This window comes from Teleopsis dalmanni, chromosome 1 (assembly GCF_002237135.1).
Source record: "Teleopsis dalmanni isolate 2A chromosome 1, ASM223713v2, whole genome shotgun sequence".
Lineage (NCBI taxonomy): Eukaryota > Metazoa > Arthropoda > Insecta > Diptera > Diopsidae > Teleopsis > Teleopsis dalmanni.
Genome location: NC_051846.1, coordinates 163,099,035 through 163,123,858, shown reverse-complemented (window position 1 = coordinate 163,123,858; position 24,824 = coordinate 163,099,035). Strand labels below are relative to the sequence as shown.

General features: G+C 30.2%; 2 protein-coding genes across 3 annotated transcripts in view; both read left to right on the top strand.

The window, feature by feature from the left end:
• Positions 1-2,121: 2,121 nt before the first annotated feature.
• The window catches only part of LOC119669758 (serine-rich adhesin for platelets-like), a gene marked incomplete at its 5' end in the record, with an annotated part of 110,951 nt that continues 88,248 nt past the window's right edge, over positions 2,122-24,824 (top strand). For both annotated transcript variants that reach the window (XM_038079774.1, XM_038079773.1), the window contains 2 exon segments: positions 2,122-3,645; positions 5,842-6,032. In XM_038079774.1, coding sequence (XP_037935702.1) covers positions 2,122-3,645; positions 5,842-6,032 — 1,715 coding nt within the window.
• LOC119669760 lies at positions 16,446-21,214 on the top strand. Its single transcript, XM_038079775.1, has 2 exons — positions 16,446-16,526; positions 19,149-21,214. Exon 2 carries the CDS (start codon positions 19,215-19,217, stop codon positions 20,982-20,984), a length of 1,770 nt encoding a protein of 589 aa, XP_037935703.1. The 5' UTR covers positions 16,446-16,526; positions 19,149-19,214; the 3' UTR covers positions 20,985-21,214.

Here is a 24,824-nt window from a genome sequence, read left to right as displayed (position 1 = left end):
AAAGTGAGATACACTTACGAATTCCACCCAAATACTCAAATACCGAACTGGAATTCATTGTTAAGTAATTTTGCAAATACACCAGTACTTAAAATTCATTTTGAGTTACTACGCGTACTTGAAGTGAGCACGCTTTGAAGTGTGCTGATGACCGTACCCCATGTTCCTATGTTCCTATGTTCCGCAGTGCTCGATACACGATACTCAATACTCGGTAATCGGAGAAAGTGCTCAGTACTGACATTGACCACTTTCGATTTTTATTCCATTATGAATTCATTTTTGTTGGTATTATTAGCGTTGTCACTACCATTCCCACTGAGTCTGTCAATGCTGCTCTTATGGGTGCAGCATTTATGAGACAAAATGTGGACAACGATGTCAACATTTTGATTGACATCTGTCAAACGATAACTCCGAGCGAAAGTTTCTTTAAATAATTTTGTTGTCTAATAATTTTACATATTCAAAATGTTCGTAATAAGCTTAAGAGTTCATCACTAAATATAATCAAGAGCTTAATTAGCAATAACAATTCGGGTTAACATTTTAGATTAAGCAACTTATGCATGTTTTTTTTCACTAATTCGAAAAGGTTAAATTTCAATAAGAGAAACACGAAAAAGTTTTTACATTTTAATTGAGTTTTATGGTTAATTTATGTAAAAAAAAAAAATAAAATGTATAGGTGAAGTCTTAAAAGAGTTAATTAAATGCATGAAAATGTTATTATTATGTAAAATAAAATTTAATTTACATTTTGTATAATACTGGGTGCTTTCTATCAACAATCATAACTGAATGTAAAGGTCTCTTAGTCAAAATAATTCAAGTATTAAATAAGAATGGGATTTGGTGTCAAGAGATATTAGCAGAGATATAAGCCGCAAAATTAATATTCTGTTATAAAATACTATATGGTTACATGATATATTATAAAATATAGTAATGTGCTGGTTTTTAGTTGATTATGTGACCTCCAATTCCTTGATTTATTTGTATTTTATATTTAACTCAATCATTTCATATTAAAGTTCACAGTATTTCTGCATAACGGGATCATAAAACCAATATGGACTAGTGGTATACAGCTATTTGGTAATGCTAGCGCTTTAAATATTGGAATTGTCTAAAGAACTCAGTCAAAAATACTGAGAACAATCTCTGGTGTCCCATGGTATACTAGGGCATCTACCGAGGTCTACAAATTTCCTTAGTTAAAGCTAATTTTGTTAATACAAGAAAAACATATAATAATATACCATATACCACTCAGGTAAATTTTTCTCTAATACTAAATACTCGAAGGATTTACCATATGGTCAATCAGGTAAATCCTTTATTTTATTAAAACAAAATTAAAACAAACTTATTACGTTTGTATCTTCGCACTATGTTTGTGTTATAATAAATGCTTATTATATCACATATAGTTTTTAAATCCATAATAGAAAAAATAGGTGAGTCATCTGTGCTTTGAAAAGTTGATAAACATATGAAGGGGAAAATGTGGTTTTTTATAGTAAAAGCCAATGTCTAGCAAATGTTTTTCTTAATTTTTGTTCGGTTGTCATTAGTTTCATAAGAAAATTAAATTAAATGAGATTTAAGAGATTAAATGATGTGACTGGTTTTATAAAAGCTCTCACCGCAGTGATATTTGTGTGTGAATAATGATATATATTTTCTATTATTGAATGGTCTGACTATTCTATTAGCGAATGATGTTCTACTAATGATTTAATGACGATCGTTAACGGTGAGTATCGTGTACACGATAGTTATGTATACGATATCTACAAACGATGATATTTGGACAGATTGTGTCTTAAAAATGTAATCCATAAAATACTGAATTTATAATTCAATATATCTATGTAGTTTTAAGGCAGATTTTTTGGGTGTGTTGAAATGAAACCTTTCAAGTCACTTATCAAAATAATGAAATGTTTATTAAATATTCGCGATTTGTATTTTGTGTGGGTTTCGAGACTATATAATTTTCAATTGAATTTTATTTATGCAAGTATAGCGAGCATAAGTTGTAAGGATTGTGCATTCACATATTCTAAAATTTCTATAAATTTATTTAAATTGAACTAATATTTGCTCACATTTCAGCTGCAACAGACGAAAGGAACACAGAAACAAGATTTAAGTTTTCTTAACGAAGCTTCACCCATTTATGTCACATCGTTTACAAGCAATCAAATCACTTGTAGCAGTTCAACGGTGACAACAGCAACAGCAGCAACTGCAGGCCTTATAACATCATCAACCATAGCACCAACACCATCGGCAACAACGATAGCCACCACAACAACAGCAGCAATTGTAACAGCAACAGCAACAACAAATGTGCCCGATAAGAATGCCAATAAAACGACATCAGCAATCGTGAATGCAGCAGTTGCAGCAACAAAATTAGCTAATCACAATATATATCAAAGTCAACAACTAGCACAGCAACACCAACAACAGCAGCAACAGAACACCAAAATCACACCAACAGGTAAACAACAATTACATCCGACAAAATCTTTGTTAGCTAGCAGTTTGCAACATTTAGCTTTAGCCGAAGAGGAAGATGATGACGATGATTTAGGTGTGGGCGGTGCAAATTATTGTAGTATTAATTATATTAATTATAATAAGAAAGATGCACCACTGCTAACAGCAGCAACAACGGTGGCAGGTAGCGTTACAGCAACGAATCAACAACACATACCACAGCAACACCAGTCGCCACAACCAAAACCGCAACAATCGCAGCAAACACAGCAACAAGAGCAACCGTCGCACTTACAACAGTCACAGCAGTTACAGCAGTTACAGCATCCGCAACATCATTATCAGCGGCCCCCGCCATTAAATATTCCCAGCACAATACTCGTCGATGCACAAACTTCTACTTCGCCCCTATCAGCAACAAAAATTGTTGATACTGTTGATGGCACAACAACACCAACTACTGAGTATTCAACAGCAATATCCAGTAGTCATTTACAACAGGCTTTTGCTGCAGCAGCAGCACATGTTGAACAACAACAGCGGCAGCAGCAACAACAGCAACAGCTTTATAAGCAAACACAACATCAACATCAACAGCAACATCATCAACAACAACAACAACAACAACAACATTATCGACAACCACAGCCAGCCACACATACACAGTTGTATAATAACAATAACAATTTAGCATCAGCATATTGTCATCAACAACAAAATCAGAGCAATTTACCTTTAAATTCTACTTTAAGTAATAACAATAATAGCAATAATTTCTCAGCAACAGCAAATGCAACCCTAAAATCCGAAGCAACAAATCAAACAACGACAACAACTGTTGGTACTGATATTGCTTATATTGGTGCTAATCATAAAACTTTTATAACTAAGGCGGATATAGTCACATCCTCGATAATTGCAAATGCACCAGCAACTGCGATAACAGCAGCGGCAGCAGCAGCAACTACTGGGGTTGGCGTCGGTACTGGTGCTGGTGTTGGAGCTGGTATTAGTATTGGCGGATCTGCCATAAACACTAATCAAACGACTACCACCGCCGGAACGTTTGGTAGTAATCTTAGTAATAATTGTGATTTATTAATATCGAATAATATTCATCCACCGAGACGAGAGGTGAGTCAGGATTGCTCTGTGCAGTCAGTCGTGTGTGTACTCGATTTTCTGTTGTCTGCTGCATGCAAGGATACTTTTTCCGTTGCTCCTTCCTTCTTGGTTTTTATTTTTTAGAATATTTTATTAGCTTTTCGTTTCACAACAAATGGAATTGGTTGCCATTTTAGCAGCCATTCTAGCTTTTATCCTTGATATTATTTTTTATTTATTTTATGGAATAGCTGCAAATGATTTAACATTTATATTGAATTTTTCGAGTTTTTAATTAATTTCTTATATTTATTGCACGTTTTCGTCTTTTTCTCTATGAAAATTTATTTTATTGTATAAATGCATTAGAGTCATAGAGAAACTTTTAACATAAATATAAATTTTAAAGTAAGTTGTTAAATATTTTTATATGTCATATTCATTGAAATTAACAGATTAAAAGTCCAATAAATGTCTGGTTCGATAGTCAGTTGAAGTGGAGGTAGGAACGAATCCCACTCAATTACTTAAGAACGCCGTTTTAATTCCACAATTCCTCGTAATAATGAATAGAAGAATGGTCAAGTTAGAACCATATAGAAGCATTGATAAAGTCCATCCGTTGAGAGCACATCAAAACCTAACGTCTGGTTTATGTAGATCCAAATATATCACAATAGATCACGTGGGATATGCGGTATTACTATACATTCTTCATACAATTTGATAAATCTCTAAATTAAATTTTATATGACGATAACTAAATTGTGATTTGATTCGATATACACATGTGTTTATGAAAAATATAAATATCTACTAACACAAAAAAATCTAGATAACTTTAAAAATGTTCGATTGGGCAACTAAATTAGATCTAGAGTAAACTTGGATTGAATCCAGATTTACCAATCGAAAACGCCATAAGTGTACGTTGGCTTAGTGTTTTAACTGTCGCGTCTACATTCAAATTTGACAGGGTTCAATTGCTGACAATTGCAGTCCAAAAACAATATATGGAAAATTAAAGCAATTCTATATAGGTAGTATATGTATTCATAGACCACTTATGATTGATATTTAGCAATATCCGAAACAGCTGAATGATCAGCGTATGGATTTAATTGATTTATATATTTCGTATATTTAAAAAAGTGCCCATTATTAGCTTCTTTTCTCTTGGTAATGGATTTTAAGCTATAGAAAATATAATTTTTAATAGAGTAATGCCTTAATCTTGTCGGATATTTGCATAAGAAATGTTAAGTTGTCTTTTATTCTTCTTTTTCCTAACTATTGCAATTCTGGTTCAAGAAATTTTTTATAGGTATTTAATCCTTATAGCGAATCAACAAAACTTCAAGTTCAAAGATAAAAGTCAAGTACGGCTTTGAGTGAGTTGGCTTATGAACGCTGATTTTAAGCTTGAATGTTAGCACGGTATAAGTTCAACTCTTGGTATCCTTAGTCTAAAGAAATTATTTACGAGAAATTAAATATAGTAAATAATTTCAAAAGACCAGTGATGATGGGTATTTGACAATACTCGAAAGAGCTGTATGATCAGTCAAAAATTCAATTAATTAAAAATAATAAAAATTTTAGTTGTTGCAATATCAGTTCTTGGAGGTTCAATAAAAACCTCATTATTGAAAACAATAGTTTACATTAAGAGTTTAGTTTCGTCGAAACGGTTAAACGTCCGTTTCAGAATAAATCAAAATAATTTTTATAAATTATAATAATTTTTAAATTAATTTGTTTTCTTTCTGTATTAATAATAAAACTGAATTAAATAATAATTTTACTGTAGTAAATATTATTTAAATACAAAATATTTCTATTTTGTATTTCTAAACTTTTATTCTAAACTTTTAGAATTCTAATGTTTTTTCAACTTAAATTTATTAAATTGTGGTTTTATTATTTAATTTTTAATTTGTAAATAATATACAAAAATTAAAAAGTGTTAATTAAAAAGTTTTGAGATACATTTAGTTAAACTTTTTTATGGATATTTTTATTTAGATGTTTTTAATTTATACATTATTAAATTGTTTAAAATATAAATTTTATTTTAAAACCTTATTTTAGGTGCAATGGTTTAATATTTAATTAAACATTTATTTCTTAAGTTCTAAAATTTAAAAGTTTAATTTTTTATAAAGCACATTTCTGTTAATGTTAGTTCTAGTACTTCCACTAATATTGTTATTTTTTTTTTTGCAGTTACTAACTACACTTAACGAAGATGCCATAATTGTTGATGATGTTGATGTTGAAGATAGTAACAACAAAACTTTATTAAATTCACTTTCATACGATAAGCAAATACAATTAAAAAGTAGTCCAAATAGTAGCATATCAAAAGGAAGAACTGAACTTTTATTAGGAGATCAAACACTAAGACAGGAAATACGGTGAGTCTTTTAATATAACTTATCATATTACTAGTAGATTATTACAATTATTATCATATAACTATTTCTATTATATAGAATAATAAAAAAACATTGATCTATCTTAACTCAATAAACTATTATTTTATGTTGAAATAAAAGACTCAGTAATGGAATGTCAAAAACACATTTCTAAAATTGATATGCTATATTTTTAATATATAGGTATATATTTTTTTAAGTGTTAATATATTTTTGTATTACATACATCAAGTCATACATAGATAGTCAGAAGCAATATTTCTACTGTTTCTAATAATATGTTGAAACTAAGACTTAGATTAAATCTAAGAGTGTCAGGATCTGTGGTACGTTAATACGAAGTAAAAAAAAATATCTTTGTAAATACATATTAGAAAATAATAAAAACTTTTTCTCTAAATAAATTTCTTCATTCGGAAAATATCTGTAATTTATAATCTAAATGTGTCTATATGAAAATTATTTTTTCATGAATTGGTAGCACTGTTAATGGCATTCATGTTAATTTTTAAAATAGCCGGTTATTATTTTTATTTATTATTAAAAAGTAGACGTGAAAATTGCCCAACAGCCGGTACTGCGGCCAGAAGAGACCTATTGTACCAGATTAACCGGTTATGTACAGTGTGTACTTTATGTTAATATTTAGCATTATCTCTTATGCACTGCAGTAGGCAAGAGAGGATAGATCCTGTCTTGACAATATTGTTATTACTTTTTTTTGTTGTGATGAGAAAGTGGAAGGATTTATGCACCGTCAAACTGACCGCTGTCGGAATGGTATGCCCGACAACACTTACTCTTCGAAGAGACTTGTTTCCTCCGAAACCATTTTCGCATTATTTCGGGAAGGGTCTCTTTTATATTGACGTGGCAATTGCGTTGCATGCACTTTTTGAGTTTTGTTCTGCGTCCAGACCTCCATTTTTTCATCGCATTTTTTGGTTTCTCCCTATTTATTACTCTAGTTTCTGCTTCTCCTTTCTGGGTGTAAATTCTTCGCTTTGAGAACTTGGATCACATTTGACTCTATCATTCGCCAGCTCTCTGGGTTGATCTCGTCTTTTCAACTATGTTCTCGGGACTCATTGGTGCAGACTATTATTTCTTCTCAAAATATGAGCCACCTATTACAGTAAAAGAAAGTGTGCTTTACGTCGTCAAAATTCAGTCAGGTAGAGTCATGTGGTACAGTTATATCCAGAATAGTTATGTCCGGTCAGCATTTATGGCTCCCGATTTCTGTTTGAGCCAGGATATATTAGGTATCAGTCGTGCTATCCATCTTTTTTACGTTCTCCATCTTCCTTACTTCTTTGCGATGGTTTGCTCCTGACCTTCCTTTGGCATTTGTTGGGTATGATAGTCGTTTATTTTCTTGTTGTATACTCTTTGGCACTCATGTGTTAGTAGATTCATTGGAGTAATTATATAATTCAGTTGATAATATAATACATTATATAAAAATTTAGTGACTTGCAAAATTATTCTTAAACAGATAATATTTTCTGGTTTGTGCCCACCTTGGCACAATCCTGGTTACACCATTGACTGAGCATATATAAGTTCCTAAATCAAAGATTGCTTCAAAAGTAATAGTTATTATTTTTTTTTTGTTTTAATTTTTAATGTATTTTAATTTAATTTATTTTAAATAAATTGGCAAATAGAAATTAATTTTAATATTGTTGATTAATTTTTGAATGAAGTACAAATTTTTATAATCCTCCTCTTTTAGAATGAAAGTTGGAACGATGTTTCATTTATTTTTATTTGCAATAAGAAAACACATATATCTGTCATGATGTTGTTCATATCATTGTATTAATTTAATTACAATTTTTTTTTCTTAAGCAGAAAATTTATTACTTCTTATTGCAAGCACGAAAGTCGTTGTAAATAAATTTTAAGTTTTTAACCGAATTTATTGATCCATAAATTAAACAAATAATATTAAACTAAATAAATGAAATATTACAAATATATAAAAAAATTCCAATTTTATTTAAAAAAAAATATTTATTGCACCATAAAGTGATTTACACTTGTCTCATATTTTATCTTATAGTTTTATTTTCTTTTTTTTTATAATAGATCAGACAATGAGACAAAACACGTGTTTACGGTAAACGCCCTCAAAAGTTTTTTTTTAATAATTTACAATAACAACAACTTTTAATTATTACTATAACATTTTTAATAAAATATTTCAGAGTACTTAATTGTATCTGCAATGACTACTCTATTGCCATGATTAAGTACATGAAATCAAGCATGAAAATGACAAAATTGTTTAGTTAAGCGGAAATATTTTTTAGTTAACATTTACCAACACTGCACCGACCAGTGTGCAGTGTGCGGTAAATGAGAGAAGGGTGAAGATACACTGTAAAGTGTATCTAATATTTTCAATATGAAATGAAAAATTTTCATTATGAAATGAAACATCAAGTGTTCAGCATAATTTCTCATTATACAGCGATAATAGTACTTCAGCTAATATTATTTTAAGTTTGATTTTGGTTTCGATTACCTTTTTTCCATTCAAATCATATTGAGTGGCTTTCAATTTAGTTGCAGTTTTTTTCAATTAATGAAAACAAAGAAAAATATTTATTCAAATTATCTATAATTTGCATATCAAACAAAACATTTGACACTTGGACTTTCAATGAAAAATAATTGTTTTAATTGCATATGCCATCGTCGGAGCGTTGAGGTTAGTCAACTGAAATAATCATAATAATAATTTCCTTATGTTTTTTTTAAATTTTTTATTTTAATATCAATTTATAGTACATAACATAACACAACAACACTGGCAGGTAACAGAACAAAAGCGTCATAAATGTTTAATTTCCGGTTTAAAGATTTTTGTTCCATTGTTAAAAAGTTTGATAAATTATAACACATAGTTTTTTTTTTCTCCGCAGAACAATAAATTCTATTTTATTTATAACAATTGCTTTGGAGTTCATTTGGTTAGATTTATTTGGTAACATTAAGCTTGGAGCACAAATGATGTCAAGAGTTATTGCTTGAAAAAGAAAAAAAATATTTGTTTTGATTCTATGTGGAATGAAATCAAAAATGTCCAATGGTTGATTTGAAGTTTTTTTTTTCCAAAAGATTGTATTTTGTATTTATAAAGTTAATTTGATTTCTATTTTATTTACTTATATATATTTACTTACCATTTTTGTTACTTGTATGTATTATGTTGAGGCTAGTTGAGTCAGTGCACTTAAACACTTTTATTTTCTATTAACTGTAAGGTTTCTTCATAACTCCTCTCTACGCCTAGACTGGATAATTGTTTATCACTTCATCAGACTAAGCAATAATTGACCTCATACCTCCCTGAGGAGCCTGTAACCATTCTGAGATTCGACAACGCGGTGTTGGTAAGCCTGTCAGTTTTCGTTTTGTTCGTGTTAACATTTATTCATTGAATGACAAGCATATCATATATATATACAACCAACATTACTTACTTAAATGGCCAAGACAATCCTTTACCGGCTTTTTAACTGACGCAGTACCATATGTCTCTACAAGTGATTCGCGCTGCATCCGCGCCTTCTTCAGTTTCGTACATAAGGTCTGGTTAACGGTTTCTAAACCTACGCATTCCATTATAGGCACGTTTCACCTCTACGTCTTCTTCCTCCAATTATCGCTTTAAATACATTTTTTGCTGGATCGTTCTAGATGTTAATTTGTTGAATGATATCAATGACCCGATGTGGCTCGTACATCTCGTGGCATATAAATATTTATAAATTTCTTGCTATAATTTATTTTCTATTTGTTGGCAAATAATATAATACATTTATCAAAGCATGGTTTTAGGGGCTACTCTTACAACACAATATCTTCTAAACTGTTGATGGTATGGTATGGTATGATCTCGCCAATGCAGTTTATTAAGATGTGGCTCTCACTTAGTAATCTAACTAAAATATTAATAATAAAAAGATAAATAATAAATATAAAAGATATAGTATTATAGATATTATAGATATAATATTATAGTATTAAATTCTTTTAATATGTTGTAAAGGTGTTAGTATTCCAGAACTCTAACAGAAAGGGTACTCTACATCCAAACTGCTGACTGAGCTCCTTATAGCATAAATTGTTATTATTATTATGTTATAAATTGCTATAGATTTCTAATAAATATAGATTTTTTAAAATATTTGTAAAGGACATGATAAAATAAGAGATATAAAGATAAGAGATATAAAGAGGTTTTTTTGAAAAGTAGTGAACAACAACAAAAATTCATATTTATGTATATTATTTTAATTAGACGAATTTTTGGCTGAAAAGAGATATATAAAATATCCAATTCTCCACAAATCAATTGGTCGCTGCACAAAATACAGATTCCTTTTGTTAGTAAATAACTTTTACTTAATTAGAAAGTCAAGCGATTAAATATTTTACTAAATCTTCCTCGACAAAAAAATTGTATTTTAATTTTATATGATAAATTTGGATAATTTTTGATATATATCTCACTTGTCCGAATTAATAAAAAAGTGGATGTATAGCGATGAATAGCCATTGATTAACGCGATAGTTAGCTTTTAATTTAAAATGTTTTAAAACCAATTTCATTTATTTAAAATTGAATACATCCTCCACCATTTAATACACTCCAAACTATCTACAAATAAATTAAAGTTGTGTCATCTGAATTTTTTTTTATTAAAGAGAAGTGCAAATTTTGCCAATTGTCAGCAAACAAAAACAAATTTTATAATTTATAAGCGCCGATGAAAGTGCGGTTGAGAAGTATTCAAATATTTTATGAGTGCAGTTTAAATATTAATTTTTACCTGTTGCATGCAAATGAAAATATTTCAAAACGGAAAATTCTCCTGGTTAATGGAATTTCAAATGCGGGAAAGTCCCGTGGGCCAACCCGCACATGGCAGTTGTGTAGCTGCATTGTGCAGTTGCATGGCATTGAGGTGTGAACGCAAATGTTTGATATTTTATATTGAACTGCACTCGTCTAATAGTGGACATAGTGGACATTTCAATAAATTTATTAGGCATTGCCATAAACAGCCATGGTTTTCCATATGAAATTTGAGAAAATTTCACAAATTTCACCAAAAATTCGCATTCGTGCATGAATGCATTTGTACATGCATGCAAAATACCACATGTGCGAAATTGCGATACCAGCTCTGCTTTATTTTACTTCAAATAAACAATTGTTTTGCATTTCAAATATGTGTTTAGGTTAATATTAAATAGAGTTCCAAATTTTAGTTTATATAAAGTAACATTTCAAAATGTATTTCAAAAATTTTAATTTTACAATGCACTTTAGTTATTGCTAATATATTATGAATGGAATAATAGTGGAGAACACCTATTTCAAGAATTTTTTAATGGTTATATAAATACACATGTAAATATAAATATATATGATATTTTTATATATATCAATATATTTATCTTTGTGTCAACACCCAAAAATTTTTCACGAATACGCACATATCAGGTTCTGGTGTATACTTGTGTTAACCCCGTAAACATTATGAAAAGTTAAAGAAAGCATATATTTTATATATGCACCCGATGTACTCGATTGTTTTGGGTGTTGATCAAAGAGATAAGTCCCAAAAACTACTTACATATACTCGATTGTGTATATATATATGAAAATCTTCAAAGTAACATATATTGGATATATATAGAAGTAGTATGTATGTATGATCAAAATAGTAAGTCCCAATTGAGACTTACTATTTTGATCATAAGAACAAAATTGAGAATAATTTATACCTCATCCCTGAAGATTAGGCAGTCTAATTCTTTTAAACCTTACGATTTATTATGATGCCACTACTTGATAAAGGACTATTTTGAGACAATTAATAAACTGTAGAATAGCTATAACTGGTGATTGGCCTTAAAAATATTCCCTCTTGGTAGGCTGTACTAAACAATAAGATTTCAGAGGAAGCTTATACTTTTTTCTGTTAATGAACACTTCTAGTACAGATAAATAATTGTTGAGATGACCATTTATTTTTCTGAAAAAATTAGATGCTCTAATCTTGTTATATCCTCTTTGGGTAGAGTAACTAAGTGCCGTCAAGTATAAGATAACTTTTTCTGATAGTAAAATCTTAAGATAATAGTAACTATGTAAGTCTGATATATTTCTGTGTTTATATATTTTATCTAATATCAACTAAAAGTTTTGATAATAAATTATTGTAATACAAGAATTGGTTCCAGTTCTTGGTTTAAAATAATAGAGCTTATGCAAATAATAATAATAATAATAATTGTATGGATTGATATCGAAGTATATATAAATACTTCAGTACAATCCTTTAACTCGAGGTTCAACTTTTGATTGCATTTTAAAGTTAGTATCGACGGTTGTGATCATTTTACTTAATAGAAATTATTGTATTTATTTGAGGTTTCGAACAGTAGTGAATAATAACAACAATATTTCTTAATATTTTTCAGTTGATTGAATTTTTAGCTGATCATACAGCTGTTTCGATTATTACCAAATACCCATTAGCAGTAGTCTTTAAATAACTTTTGATATAGTTCTGATAACTTCCTTAGGATGATGTTTTACAGTTTTTGCAGTACCCGTAGCATAGATTTAGGCGTATAATTAAAGGCGACGCAACCATACATAATGATGGTCGGATGACTTGTTTATGGATGAGTGTTTTATTTTTCCGGTTTAATTTTTTGCTTTTGAAGGGAGACTAAAGCTGATTTTTGTTATGAATTGCCTACCATATCATAATGTCTTCCCAAATCAACTTTTTGTTAAAAGTCAGGTTAAGTCAATAATAATGTCAAAAATATAAACATTAATATATATCGTAATATCATTGTTGGTGAAAATAAAATTTTGATAAAAATGGGCTGTACACACTAAACAATTAGGTTCTGTAAATTATGCGGAAGCGTATGTGGTTGATATGTACATATACCCATATTCTACAACAGGGCTGACCAGAGCAGATGTGATCGCGGGTTAATACCAATCACTGTACAGATTAGAGGGTCGCAAAATAAAAACAATTTTATTCATTTATCAATTTAAATTCATTTACTTGGTATACCATAAAAATAAAAAAAATCTAGTTTTACCAGTACACCAAAAAAAAATTGTAGTAGATTAGAAACATGTCGCGGGCCGCACAAACATTAGCCATATGCGGCCCGCGGGCTGTCCAAAGTACCAAAGTTCTATAATATATAAATGTCCTTATTTAAATGCGTTGATATTTTTTAAAATAAAATGCCACATTATTTAATTTCAATTATTAATCTTTTCTTAATAATGCATTTGTATTATTCAAATAACAAACAGCTCAATCCGAATTGCAAATGAAAATCTACAATATCAGAAGGATTGCCATAGTTTACAAGCATTTATATTTAACAATAAAATAATTATTAACAATGCATGGATCTGACCATAGTGCAGAGCGAGGTATGGAATTCTGAACACTCATTTGCCATTACCAACGATTACGAACCATTTTCAATAATTTTCCACAATTTTTAAGCGTTTCACTTCCGTTCAAACGTATGACGTTGCCACATAATTTCGAGTTTTAATGTTTGCTGTGTCTTTACAAACTTACATTCAGTGTTGCTGCGTGTCCGAGCGAATATGCATGCGAGTAAATATGCAAATATTCACTGCAAATGTGCTTAATGCATTGATTTTTATTTGCTAATTGTAATCGATATTTTCCATATTTTCTGCTTCTGCTTCTGCTTCGGATGAGATATTGTTATTATTATGCTTCAGATGATTATCATTTAATTATTTGTATTTATGCACTTTTCTCTTCCATTTCGCCAATTTCAAAGCGTAAAATAATTTTCATACTCGTATCATTCCCTGAATGCCATTCCTCTTGTTTTCATACAACAATACCAAGAATAACTGGCACAGATATGGGTTTGAGGGAGGGGGAAGAGAAAGCAGCGCACATGCAAAACTGTTCATTACCGAATTATGCAGTCCAGTAATGATGACTGTGTGCGATGCAATTTTAATGCAATTTATCTGCAGAAAGTTTAATTGTAAAGTTTTAATTAGAAAAAAACAAAAAAATAAAAAAAAAATTATGATAAATAAAAATAATTGCAAAAATTATGAAAATTAAATGAAATAAGTGAAAACAATTAAAAATTATTAAAAACTTTTCTTCATACTCTCTTTTATGTATATTAAAATTAATTTTTTTCTTAATTTCTCTGTCATTAACATAATGATAATAAAGTTTCCCAGAAATTTTAAAACTTAATTAAAAAGCAAGTTGTCCACAAAAAAAATTATTTTTTGCAAAAAATAAAATCACTTATGAATATAAAAGCTATGGGAAAGAATATATCTCAAGTGTGGTAGCATAATAAATTCTTTTAAATTAAAATTATTACTATACATGTAAATAAAAGTTTTAAGTCAAATGGAATATGTTGAAAATATTTAAGTATTTAGGAAAACTCTTCTCTATCACAACAAAAGATTTTTTTTTTTTACTTACCACAATAGCCCTTAAAGGACCTAAGCCAATTACACAAAAGTGAGTTATTAGTAAAATCATCCCTATCGACTTCTAAACACATGAACGGAGAAAACGCTGGGAATAAAGATCAACAAATAACTCAACAAGTTTTGAAAGTGTGAAGCATAAACTTTTCAGATTTGGCAACAACGATTGAACTCCGATGTACGAGGAAGAGGTATAGCAATTGACTATTATGTCACACTGTTCCTAACTGGTCATGGATATTTTTAAGAATATCTACATAGGATGCAAAAAGCTGATCAACCCACTTGGAGGTTGGATGAAGACGATGCTGAACACATTTTCTTCAACTATGAAAGATGCCATGGAGAAAGAACTTTACTTGAACAATGTGTAGGCCACTTCATTATCGAGAATATCATTGAAAAAGTGAAAGAATGAACAGAAAATTGGAACAAAATCATACAATTCATCGGAAACGTACTCAGATGGAAAAAAAGGAGAGTTTGGATGTAAACTAAACTAAAATAGAGCGAAATCTAGAGACTTTCCAATTCGGATCTGGAGTCGGAGCCTGGACGCAGGTTCTACGAGTAGCATATGGCATGGATAGCCAACCGGGGGAGACATTCTGAAGAAGAGCAGCATTTCAGTTCCTCATCCAAACCACAAAAAAAAAGGAATGAAAGCGTCCCCTTCTATTCAATTTTGTTACTTGTTACTATGTTACTGAACTGTTTTCCAGTTTTTGATATTCAATTTTAGCATAGGAACTTGGTAAGTCCCTATTAAAAATTTTATGCTTTTGGAAACAGAAAAATGTCAACAGAGGTCATGACGGGAAAGTAGGGTGCTTGGCTCATCGCATTGATGAAGCATTGAAGCATTGATCCATTCAAGCATTCTTGTCAAAAACTCTTGCGCAAAGTTGAGCTTCAGAGATTCAGTCAGAGAGGGTTTAAATTCTTATTTTACAATTTACTGTTAATATATTTATTTTCCTTTAAATTATTTTCTTCTTCTCTATTTTTATTTTAATTTAAATTTTTCCAATCAATTTACTACTCAATAATGATATTTATATAAAGACTGTTTGCTAAGTATTGAAATGGATAAATTAAGGAACTTAAGAAAATTATTTAATTTTTATCTTTATTTATTTTAATACTTGCTGATATTTATTTCTTATTTTCATTTATTTATCTTTTAATAGGATTGATTGTTTAGAACATGTAAAGAAAAACACATTAAAATGCATTTTTTTTTGAAATAAAAATAATGCTCGTATTCACTTTAAGATGCTGCATTACAAGTGATTTTCATTCATACTGTACTGTTGTCCTAGAAAAGTCTTATCGAAAAAGGATTCCATTTTAAGCTTACAGAATCCCTCCTTAGGCAATTCAAGATAAATTTTATTTGATTGTCTTAAAATCATTTTTATTATTATATCTTAAAGGTAAAAGATTTTTACGGCTTCTGTTTTATTGTTGCATGTAAAATCTTCTGTTGATTGCAATATTTTATGACGAATTACATAAAGTTTATAGAAACAATAATATTTGTTAACAAATTGCAGTAAAACACTTTTGGCAAAATTGTATATATGTATCTCATAAATGTCTATATGTATTTTTCTAACATATTGTAATTTCTAAAGTTAACATTGAGAAAACTTTTATTTGACAGACATTCAATTTAATAAACGTTTATTGAAAAATTATTTATTCATATAAACTTATTTTATTAAATCGTAGTCACCTTTTTATTTATTGAATTTTGGTTAAAATTTTAACAACTATCAAGAAATTTATTTGGAAATTTTTATATAAATATCTGGATATAATTTTTTTTTGGAATATTTTTCACAGTCAAAAATTTGTGCAATATCCAAAAAGCTGGAGAATCTTACAAACTTCTAAAGGTAATTTTATATATTCATAAAAGATAATTCGAGTAGCATAAGTTAGCATATTTACTATTATTCAATTACTTACTGTCATCATCGTCAGTATCGACCTATCCGAATCCTTGCTATTTTCATTCATTACAATCTTGAGCTTACATGTTTCAACACCTTATTCCATACTGTACTATATCTTGTCCAAACTTGACTAATCTACACTAAGAGTTTTCGCATTCTTCAATTTTTGCTGTCATTATTTGGAGGTAATTGTATCCATGTTATTGGTGCTATACCCTATATATTGGTTTTCTTTTCCATTTGTCATAAAATCGGGTTTTCTTTATTTAATATTTAGTTCTTAACTGAACTGTGTTTTAGACAATTCTGCTTAAGTCGTGCTTGTTTAGGAGACTTCTGTTGTAGTACAATATTCCGTATTATTCATTTGCTTACTTTCATCGTAATTCTCTTCATTGTCACTGAAAAGGTAGCCCTATATGCGTTTTTGCGTATTATCATCTTCGTCTTCATCTTCACTCATTACAATCTTGAGCTTGCAGTTTTGAATATTTACTCTACTGCATTCTGACCAACTATCATAATTTAGAGTGAATTCAATTGCAATCCAACATGATTGTTTACGTATTTTCTAAAGGCTTACTAATATTATTGGTGATAGAAACTAGTTAGTAAACTATTGTCTAATAGTATACTAGTATCATTGGAAATAGGAAGTTTTCTGTTTTTTGCTTACTATAATCTTTGTCTTCACTTATTATAATCTTGAGCATCTTCTTCCACTTAGTCTAGTCCTCATAGTTTTGGGCGATTTTTGAGCAATATAACGTGAAGCACTTCCGTATTATTCAAAGGTTTGCAATCATCATCATCATCGTTATCATTATCATTATTGGGTATACAGTCACTTTCGCATTTTTTCTTGCTATAGTCCTTAGTCCTGAGTCGTTACAGTTTTAAGACTTCATATTCCAACATATAATTCTTAACTCTATTACATCTTTGCCGATCTTGCCTAACCCTTTTAGTTACGAGCAATTCCTGTCGGGATGCATCCGTGTTTTCTGCTCCTTCTTTACTTCTCTGCCATGAGGAAATTCCGTCTTATTCAATTGTTTACTATCATTATCATTATCTAATGTCTTTTAAAACTTTTAGAGGGATGTGCTGAATCTCAAACTTTCATTCCCGATTATGTTATTTGATGTTTGTGCATTGTATGTTAGGTGTTGTGACCAAGAGATTTAGTACAATAAACTTATACACTTATGCAGACGCGTTACCGTATAGAACACAATAACGTCGAGTAGATTTAACATTTTAATTATTTATCTGATATTGAGTGAGTTTCCAAGTAATTTTGTCTCTCTGTACATCTCTGTGCATCCCAGTTTTTTAATATGTGTTCTGGTAGCTCAAGTTCTTGAACAGAGTATCTACACATGGAGGTCTGTACAATTTAAATGTTACTGCGGTGTTTTGTCAGTTTGTCCGTTAAATCTTCAAGGTTTGCAGAGGTTTTCTTCCCGGTTTTTAATTTTTTGAATCCCTCAGCACTTCAGTTTTTACTCACCTGTTTATTTTGCAATATTGTTCAGGCGTTATTATTGCTATTGAAGTTTTTTTCCCGAGAAGTTATCGGCATACAACACATTTCCCAAGATCCCTGCATGTCCAGCAACTCAGTGGAGTGCTGATAATATAGTTTCTGTCCGTTAATGGATAGTTTATAGTACTATATGCTATATGGTATTGAAGACTTAATAAAAACTTTTCTAAAAGTTGTTAAAAATTTATTTAAAATTAAATTTATTTAATTGCCTGTTACTTCCCTTCGAAGTTACATAAAATGTTTAATACAATATTCTTATTTAGTTTAGAATTAACGTTTAATTCTAATATTATAAATAAAAAAGGATCCCAATCCGATACATCTGCTGTAAGGTTTCATATCATATATGTTGTTGTTGCTGTGATTTGAGTTAGTGCTATTGCGCACTTTTATTCTATTGTGGCTGGGGGGATTATCCCTGCCCCGCACTTAACTTTAACTGTACTAGAATCATTATTATTTATTTATTTTCTAACAGATGACGGACCGTAGATCAGCATATCTTCCTGTGTGTCCTGAGGTGGATTTAATGTTTGTTAGAGCGGGGTTGGGCAACGTATCAACTTTTGTGAATAATTTTAGGGGTCTGTCCTTGATATACTTTTTCACTGAGTCGATTCTTAGATCTCTATGCATGTCTGTTGTTCTAATATACCAAGAAATCTTGATTAGTCTTCTTAAAACCAGATTTTATGCTATCCGTAATTGCTTTATAGCAGTAATTGAGGCTTTGTTGTAAGTTACACATCCGTACAGGAGTGCTGGCCTACTTATTAGAGTAAATAATAACTTTCTATTTTTGAGGTTGAGGCGATTATTATTAAACAGCGGCTTAATATAATATATGTAGTATACTATTTAATATTCACTTTAATATAGATAGCCATGAAATTTACTTAATCAAATTATTTTAGAATACATTTTCAATTTTAGAAAGATTATGCCTGTCAAAATATAGTTTTATCTAATATATCTCTTTTGATTTCCAAATTATTTTTTCTGTTTCCAAGTTCCAACTTTCAAAATTTTTATTTCACGAATCAATACCACTTCAATGAAGTTATATTTTTACAAATATGTCTTCTAAAAACAAAACAACTAAAACGAACAAAAAAAGCAAGTCTCGTAGCAGCAAGCAAAACTCTTTCAAGTGCAAATCAGATAATGCATATCTTCCATCAGCTAGTGCAACTAAACCCTCCCTACCTAATGCGGATCAAGGAAAAAAACCAGTGAGCCAGAAACCATTGAAAAAAATTTTAAAGACCAAAAAACAAACTCTACTTTTGCGTGAAAGCTGTGGTTATATTACGGTTACACCGGTAGGCAAATCTTCAAAACGAAAGAAAAAAACTACTTCACACAAAACCGTAACCTTTAATGAAGATGTGGATATAAATATTATCCCTAATGATAAGTCAGTTTCAAGTGAAACTGAGTGTGATCCTCAACCAGCAAAGAATAGTGAAAAGCAGCAGAACAAAAGTGAAGATGATAGTACTGAAATGGTTGAAATTGGAGATCAAAAAACACTAATAGATATTCTTAAAGGAAATCCGAATCATATATCTATTGCTCGCCTTTCAAAGATGAAGTGGCGTATTTCTGGTAATAGCACTTTACAAACCACCGAAAAAGATGATCCTCCATCGACTTTAGATATGACACGCCTACGTTCAGGATTCCAATCAAGTGAATCTAAAGATCTCATGGAATCAGAAAAGGAAGAAAGAGCGGGAAATGATATTAAAACCGAACAACTAAATGTGGCTGAAAATATTTTTCGTAAGAACCTAGATTGTTCGCCAAAATATCGTTATGCGGATTTGACTCCTATGGAAAAAGAATATCTTGTTCCATTTAAAATACCTCAAGGTTACCACTCAGAATTTAAACAGAAAGGAACTGAACATGTAATCAAAAAAAAAGAAGAAAAATCAGTAGTAGTTAGAAATCGTATTAGAAGTCAAGAAAGAAAATTACCTGAAAAGATTGTAAAAGATATACAGCAAGAGCCTCAACAAACCAGTTGTGAATCGCCAGTAAAAGGTGTTATTAAAAATGTTGATAAAGGTGTGGATATTGCAAAAGGTGTGGGTGCAGAGCTTACCAAGGGTGTAATTAGGGGCATTAGTGTAGGGGCTGGGGAAAACGATATTGAAAATGTTACTAAAGGTCCTATTAAAATTGCCATTAGAGGTGTAATCAAAGGTGATGTTGGAAGAGTTGTTGGAGGAGCTATTGAAGGTGTTGTTGGAAGTGCAGTTGAAGGTGATATTGGATGTGCACTTAGAGGTGCGCTTGGAGGTGCTGTTGGTGGAACTATTAAAGGTGCTGTTGACGGTGTTGTAGAAGGTGCTATTGGAGGTGCCGTTGGAGCTGTTGTTGAAGGTGCTATTGGAGGTGATGTTGAAGCTGTCGTTGAAGGTGCTATTGGAGGTGATGTTGGAGCTGTCGTTGAAGGTGCTATTGGAGGTACTACTGATGGTATAACTGAAAATATTGTTGAAGGTATTCCTAAAGATAAAACCTCATGTGCCAGTAAAGGTTCTGCAAAAAATATTGCTGGCGGTGCTTCCAATGTCAAAATTTTTTCTGATTCTATTATTGACGATCCACTAATAAAAGCTCGTAATGATCTCTTGGATATTCTAATAATGCATGAAGGTTTAAGTAAGGAGTATGATGTGAACTTTGCCAAACTGCGTTATGTTCAACTATTGTGCAAAGAACCACATGATGCATGTCACGATCCATTAATCAAAAAAATTTTAAATGTCTATGAATTGATCGATTGCCAAGATAAGAGTGATAGTGAAAACCTCTCTGAAGAAGAGGATACTTAAATTTAGAATTTCAAATTTGGAAATTAATAAATAAGATGTGTTTTTTTTCTGCATGCCTGTTTTGATTATAAGTCGAACCAAATCAAAGAAGTGATAACAAAGCCGAATAACAAAGCTGTAATATATATAAAATAGGAAGATCGGTTGTTACATATTTTGCTCAATTTTATGAACTACCAAAATTTTTGCCTGCAATAAATTATTTCTCACATACCATGACAATAACAACAGATATTGTTTTTTATTTTATTTTTATATAGATGGTTTTTAACATTTTTTATTACACTTAATTATGGATTAAAAGTATATCTCTATAATTAATTTTTATAAAATAATTACGCAGAATTAGTGTCATGGTCCATAAAAAGATTAGAAGGTAATAAATATTGTTAATTAACCCAACTTTATAATTTACATTAGGTGTACCATTATTTTGAATATTTCAATGAGGTTAATATGACACAAAATGTTGGGATCATTGATTGTTTTAAATAAGACCGCTTGAAATTTCGACTTGAAGACTAATATAATAGCGAAAAAGATTTTATTTTAGTTATATTGGTGTGGTTATGGTCAATAAATATCTTTTTAAGTAAAAACATCTTCGACTCTAATGCCTTCAAGTTGTTTAATATTGTTTACTAGAAGAGATATAATAGCTTTTTATATATAGTAAAAGTTCTCTTAAGCAGATAGTGTCGGTACCCACAATTTTATGGGTTAAGAGAACTGCCCGTTTAATAGCACGTAATTTGTATTAGAAATCAAATTTACGGATCAGAATCATGGAGACTGGTAAGAGGGATATGCCACTTGTTTAATATAAAATTACTTGTTTAATAGAATGCTATATATTGGGTTGGATAAAGTTTTATCATTTTTAGTTAGTGCCATCATTTTTTTTTTTTGTTATAGATTTCTGGATTATTTTCTTAAAAGACGCTTATATCAGTCGTCTATTTAGAATAAATTTTTTACGTCTTGAAGGAATTGCATATAATTAAAAAAAGAGGCTTATATAACTCTGCAATACCAGGGCTATATGGTGGTTGTAACAAGTTTTCACAGACATGAGCTCCAAAAATTAAAAGCCAGGAACTTCAAAATTTGACGGCTAGTAGTTCAAATATTTGATAGCCAAGAGCTTCAAATTTTGACAGCCAGAAGATCCAAGAGCCAGGAGTTTTTGAATATAACTGCCAGAAGCTCTAAAATTTGATGGTCAGGAGCTTCACCTCCAAAATTTGACAGCTAGCAGTTTCAAAATTTAACAGCTAAGAGATTTAAAATTTGACAGCCAAAAGCTTTAAAATTTGACAGCCAGAGGCTTTAATATTTGCCAGCTAGGAGCTTTAGAATATGACTGCCGGGAGCTTCAAAATTTGATGGACAGGAGCTTCAATGGAAAATTTGATGGACAGGAGCTAGAAATTGAAATTGTGACAGCCAGAAGCTTCAACATATAAAAGCCAGGACTTCCAAAATTTGACAGCTAAGACTTTCAAAATTTGACAGCGTTCAGTTCCAAAATTTGACTGCCAGAATCTCAAAAATTTTACTTTAATTTGATTAATTAGTTTTATAACTAATGTTATTTTATGTTTTTTTTTAATATTTTTATATTATTTAAACAATTGATTTTACATATAAAGCTAGTTTTAGTTACTATTTATTCAATTGTTGTACTCTTATACAATTATTACCAAAAAAATGACAGTTGCTTAAAACATCGATGATAATTGCATTATTATCTTAAAATATTTACAATGAATGAAAAGTTTATACCCTTTAATTATGTTAAATATATTTTTTGGGCATATAATTTCGTACTGAAACTGGTCCGTAAACATCTATTAAAATGAAATTTTAAGTAATACGAGTACTGTTAATATAATCTTAGAAGTTTTCTCTACATAAATATATGCATTTGCCGATTTTTATACCAAAATCGTTTACTCTAAAACCACCTCTCAGAGTTACTAACAATCGTAAAATAAATTGTCTACCAGGCAAATATTTTAGAGAAAAATTGCTTTTAAATTGCTCCAACATTATTGGAGCAATTTACTTGCTCTTTATCACTAACAATGATAATGACTTGTGCACCCTGTAATTTAGAATTTTTTTTCAAGTATATAACATACTTAGGTATTTACATAACTATTCCAGCTCATGCTGAACAAGTATCTATGTATGTATGCATGAGTGAGTGTACATGTTTGTAAATATAGAAGGAAAAAAGCAGAAATATTTATTTACACCTTCGCGCATATTTTTCGACACAAATATTTGCTTTGCTTTTATGGAGTGAAATAAGACGCGCAGCGAAGATGAATTCTTCTCTGTAGACCCGGATTGTAATGATGACTGCTGACGAATGAGGATGGTGAAGATACATGATCATTGTCATTACGTTGATGTTGTCAATGTTCATCATGCTAATGACTGCTGTACTGGCGGCGATGGTGTTGATGACAATAATATGGCGCGCGATTTTGACGGCGACATTGAGACGTTGGTGACAACTGCTTTGAAAATCCATAAATGTTGTTTCGCTAAAAATTGTTTTCATTTTCGTTTTCATGTTGCCATAAAGAATAAGAGAGAAAAAAAAGGAAATTGATACTTACAGAGGTCCATGATTACGTTTTCAATGATAGGTTGGTCTTGCTATTGGAATTGCAACCAAAAAGCATCAACCATCAAAGTCTAAACATCATAAGCATATCACGCTATGCAGTTGTTGGTTATCATTTTACTTTAAAATGACTAGTCTTGCATAGTTTTTAGTTTATTTCTTGTTAAATTATTCATTTTTATTTATATTTTATTTATAAATATATATTTTTTTGTTTCGGAATAACTGAGGTAGTTGAAAAGTCATTGCCTAAACAATATCGTCAATTAGACCCACAAATATTCGTCAAACAAACGAGTTCATTGTTTTTAGTTACGAATTAAAACAAACGAGTATTTGTTCACTAGTAGCATAAAATATCACAAATGATTTAAATAGTTAAAAATGATTATTTCATTATCTTATGCAGTTAAGAGCGTTATGAGTGCTTTAAATTTTTTTACCCTTTACACACATTGTTTGAGTAGACTGTATTAAGTTTAATAAAGTGTTTGTTAATCCAAAAAAAGAAAATGCCGAGACCCCTAAAGAGTATGTGCTTCCAGTACGTAGCGATGATCAGCTAAATGAGTTCGATCGTATAGTATCTTTTTTATACTTTAAACACTTATTCGACAGTTTTTAGGAAGAGTCTAATTGTTTAAGTACTTTTCTTTCTTAATTTCCTTTATTTACAATCTTCTATCCCTCATACTTTAGAACGATTTTTCTTTGCTTTACATTATTTAGAGTTTTATTGAAAATCGTTACTAAAGATTTATTATTCCGATTGCTCACATTCTTGATACTTGAGAACCTTCCTTTCCTGCTTGTCTATAGATTCATTAGCAAGACATTATCAGTTTTAGTTTAAATTACTATGATGATCTAGAGATGTCCTTAGAAATATTGGTTTATTGTGTTACTGCACAAAACTTAAAGGGTTTAAAATCTTTTTCAAGCCTTAATTAATAGATAGTCCTAATTTCAATACTCATATTTCCGATTCGGATGAAGTTTTTGTATAACAATACTTATAGATATTCTCTTCATATTCATATAAATTTTTAATTCGTGTGAAGAGTTCTTTCATAGTTCATACCTATAAATCTACTCTTCATATTCGTTTATATTTTTAATTCATGTAATATTTTCTTTCAAAGTCCACATAAATTTACTCTGCATAGTTTATAAAAATTAAATCTTCATAACTCTTTTAAATC

What these genes read in the sequence shown, in the direction of transcription:
- LOC119669760 (XM_038079775.1), top strand. Translation starts at nt 19,215, where the DNA reads ATGTCTTCTAAAAACAAAACAACTAAAACGAACAAAAAAAGCAAGTCT.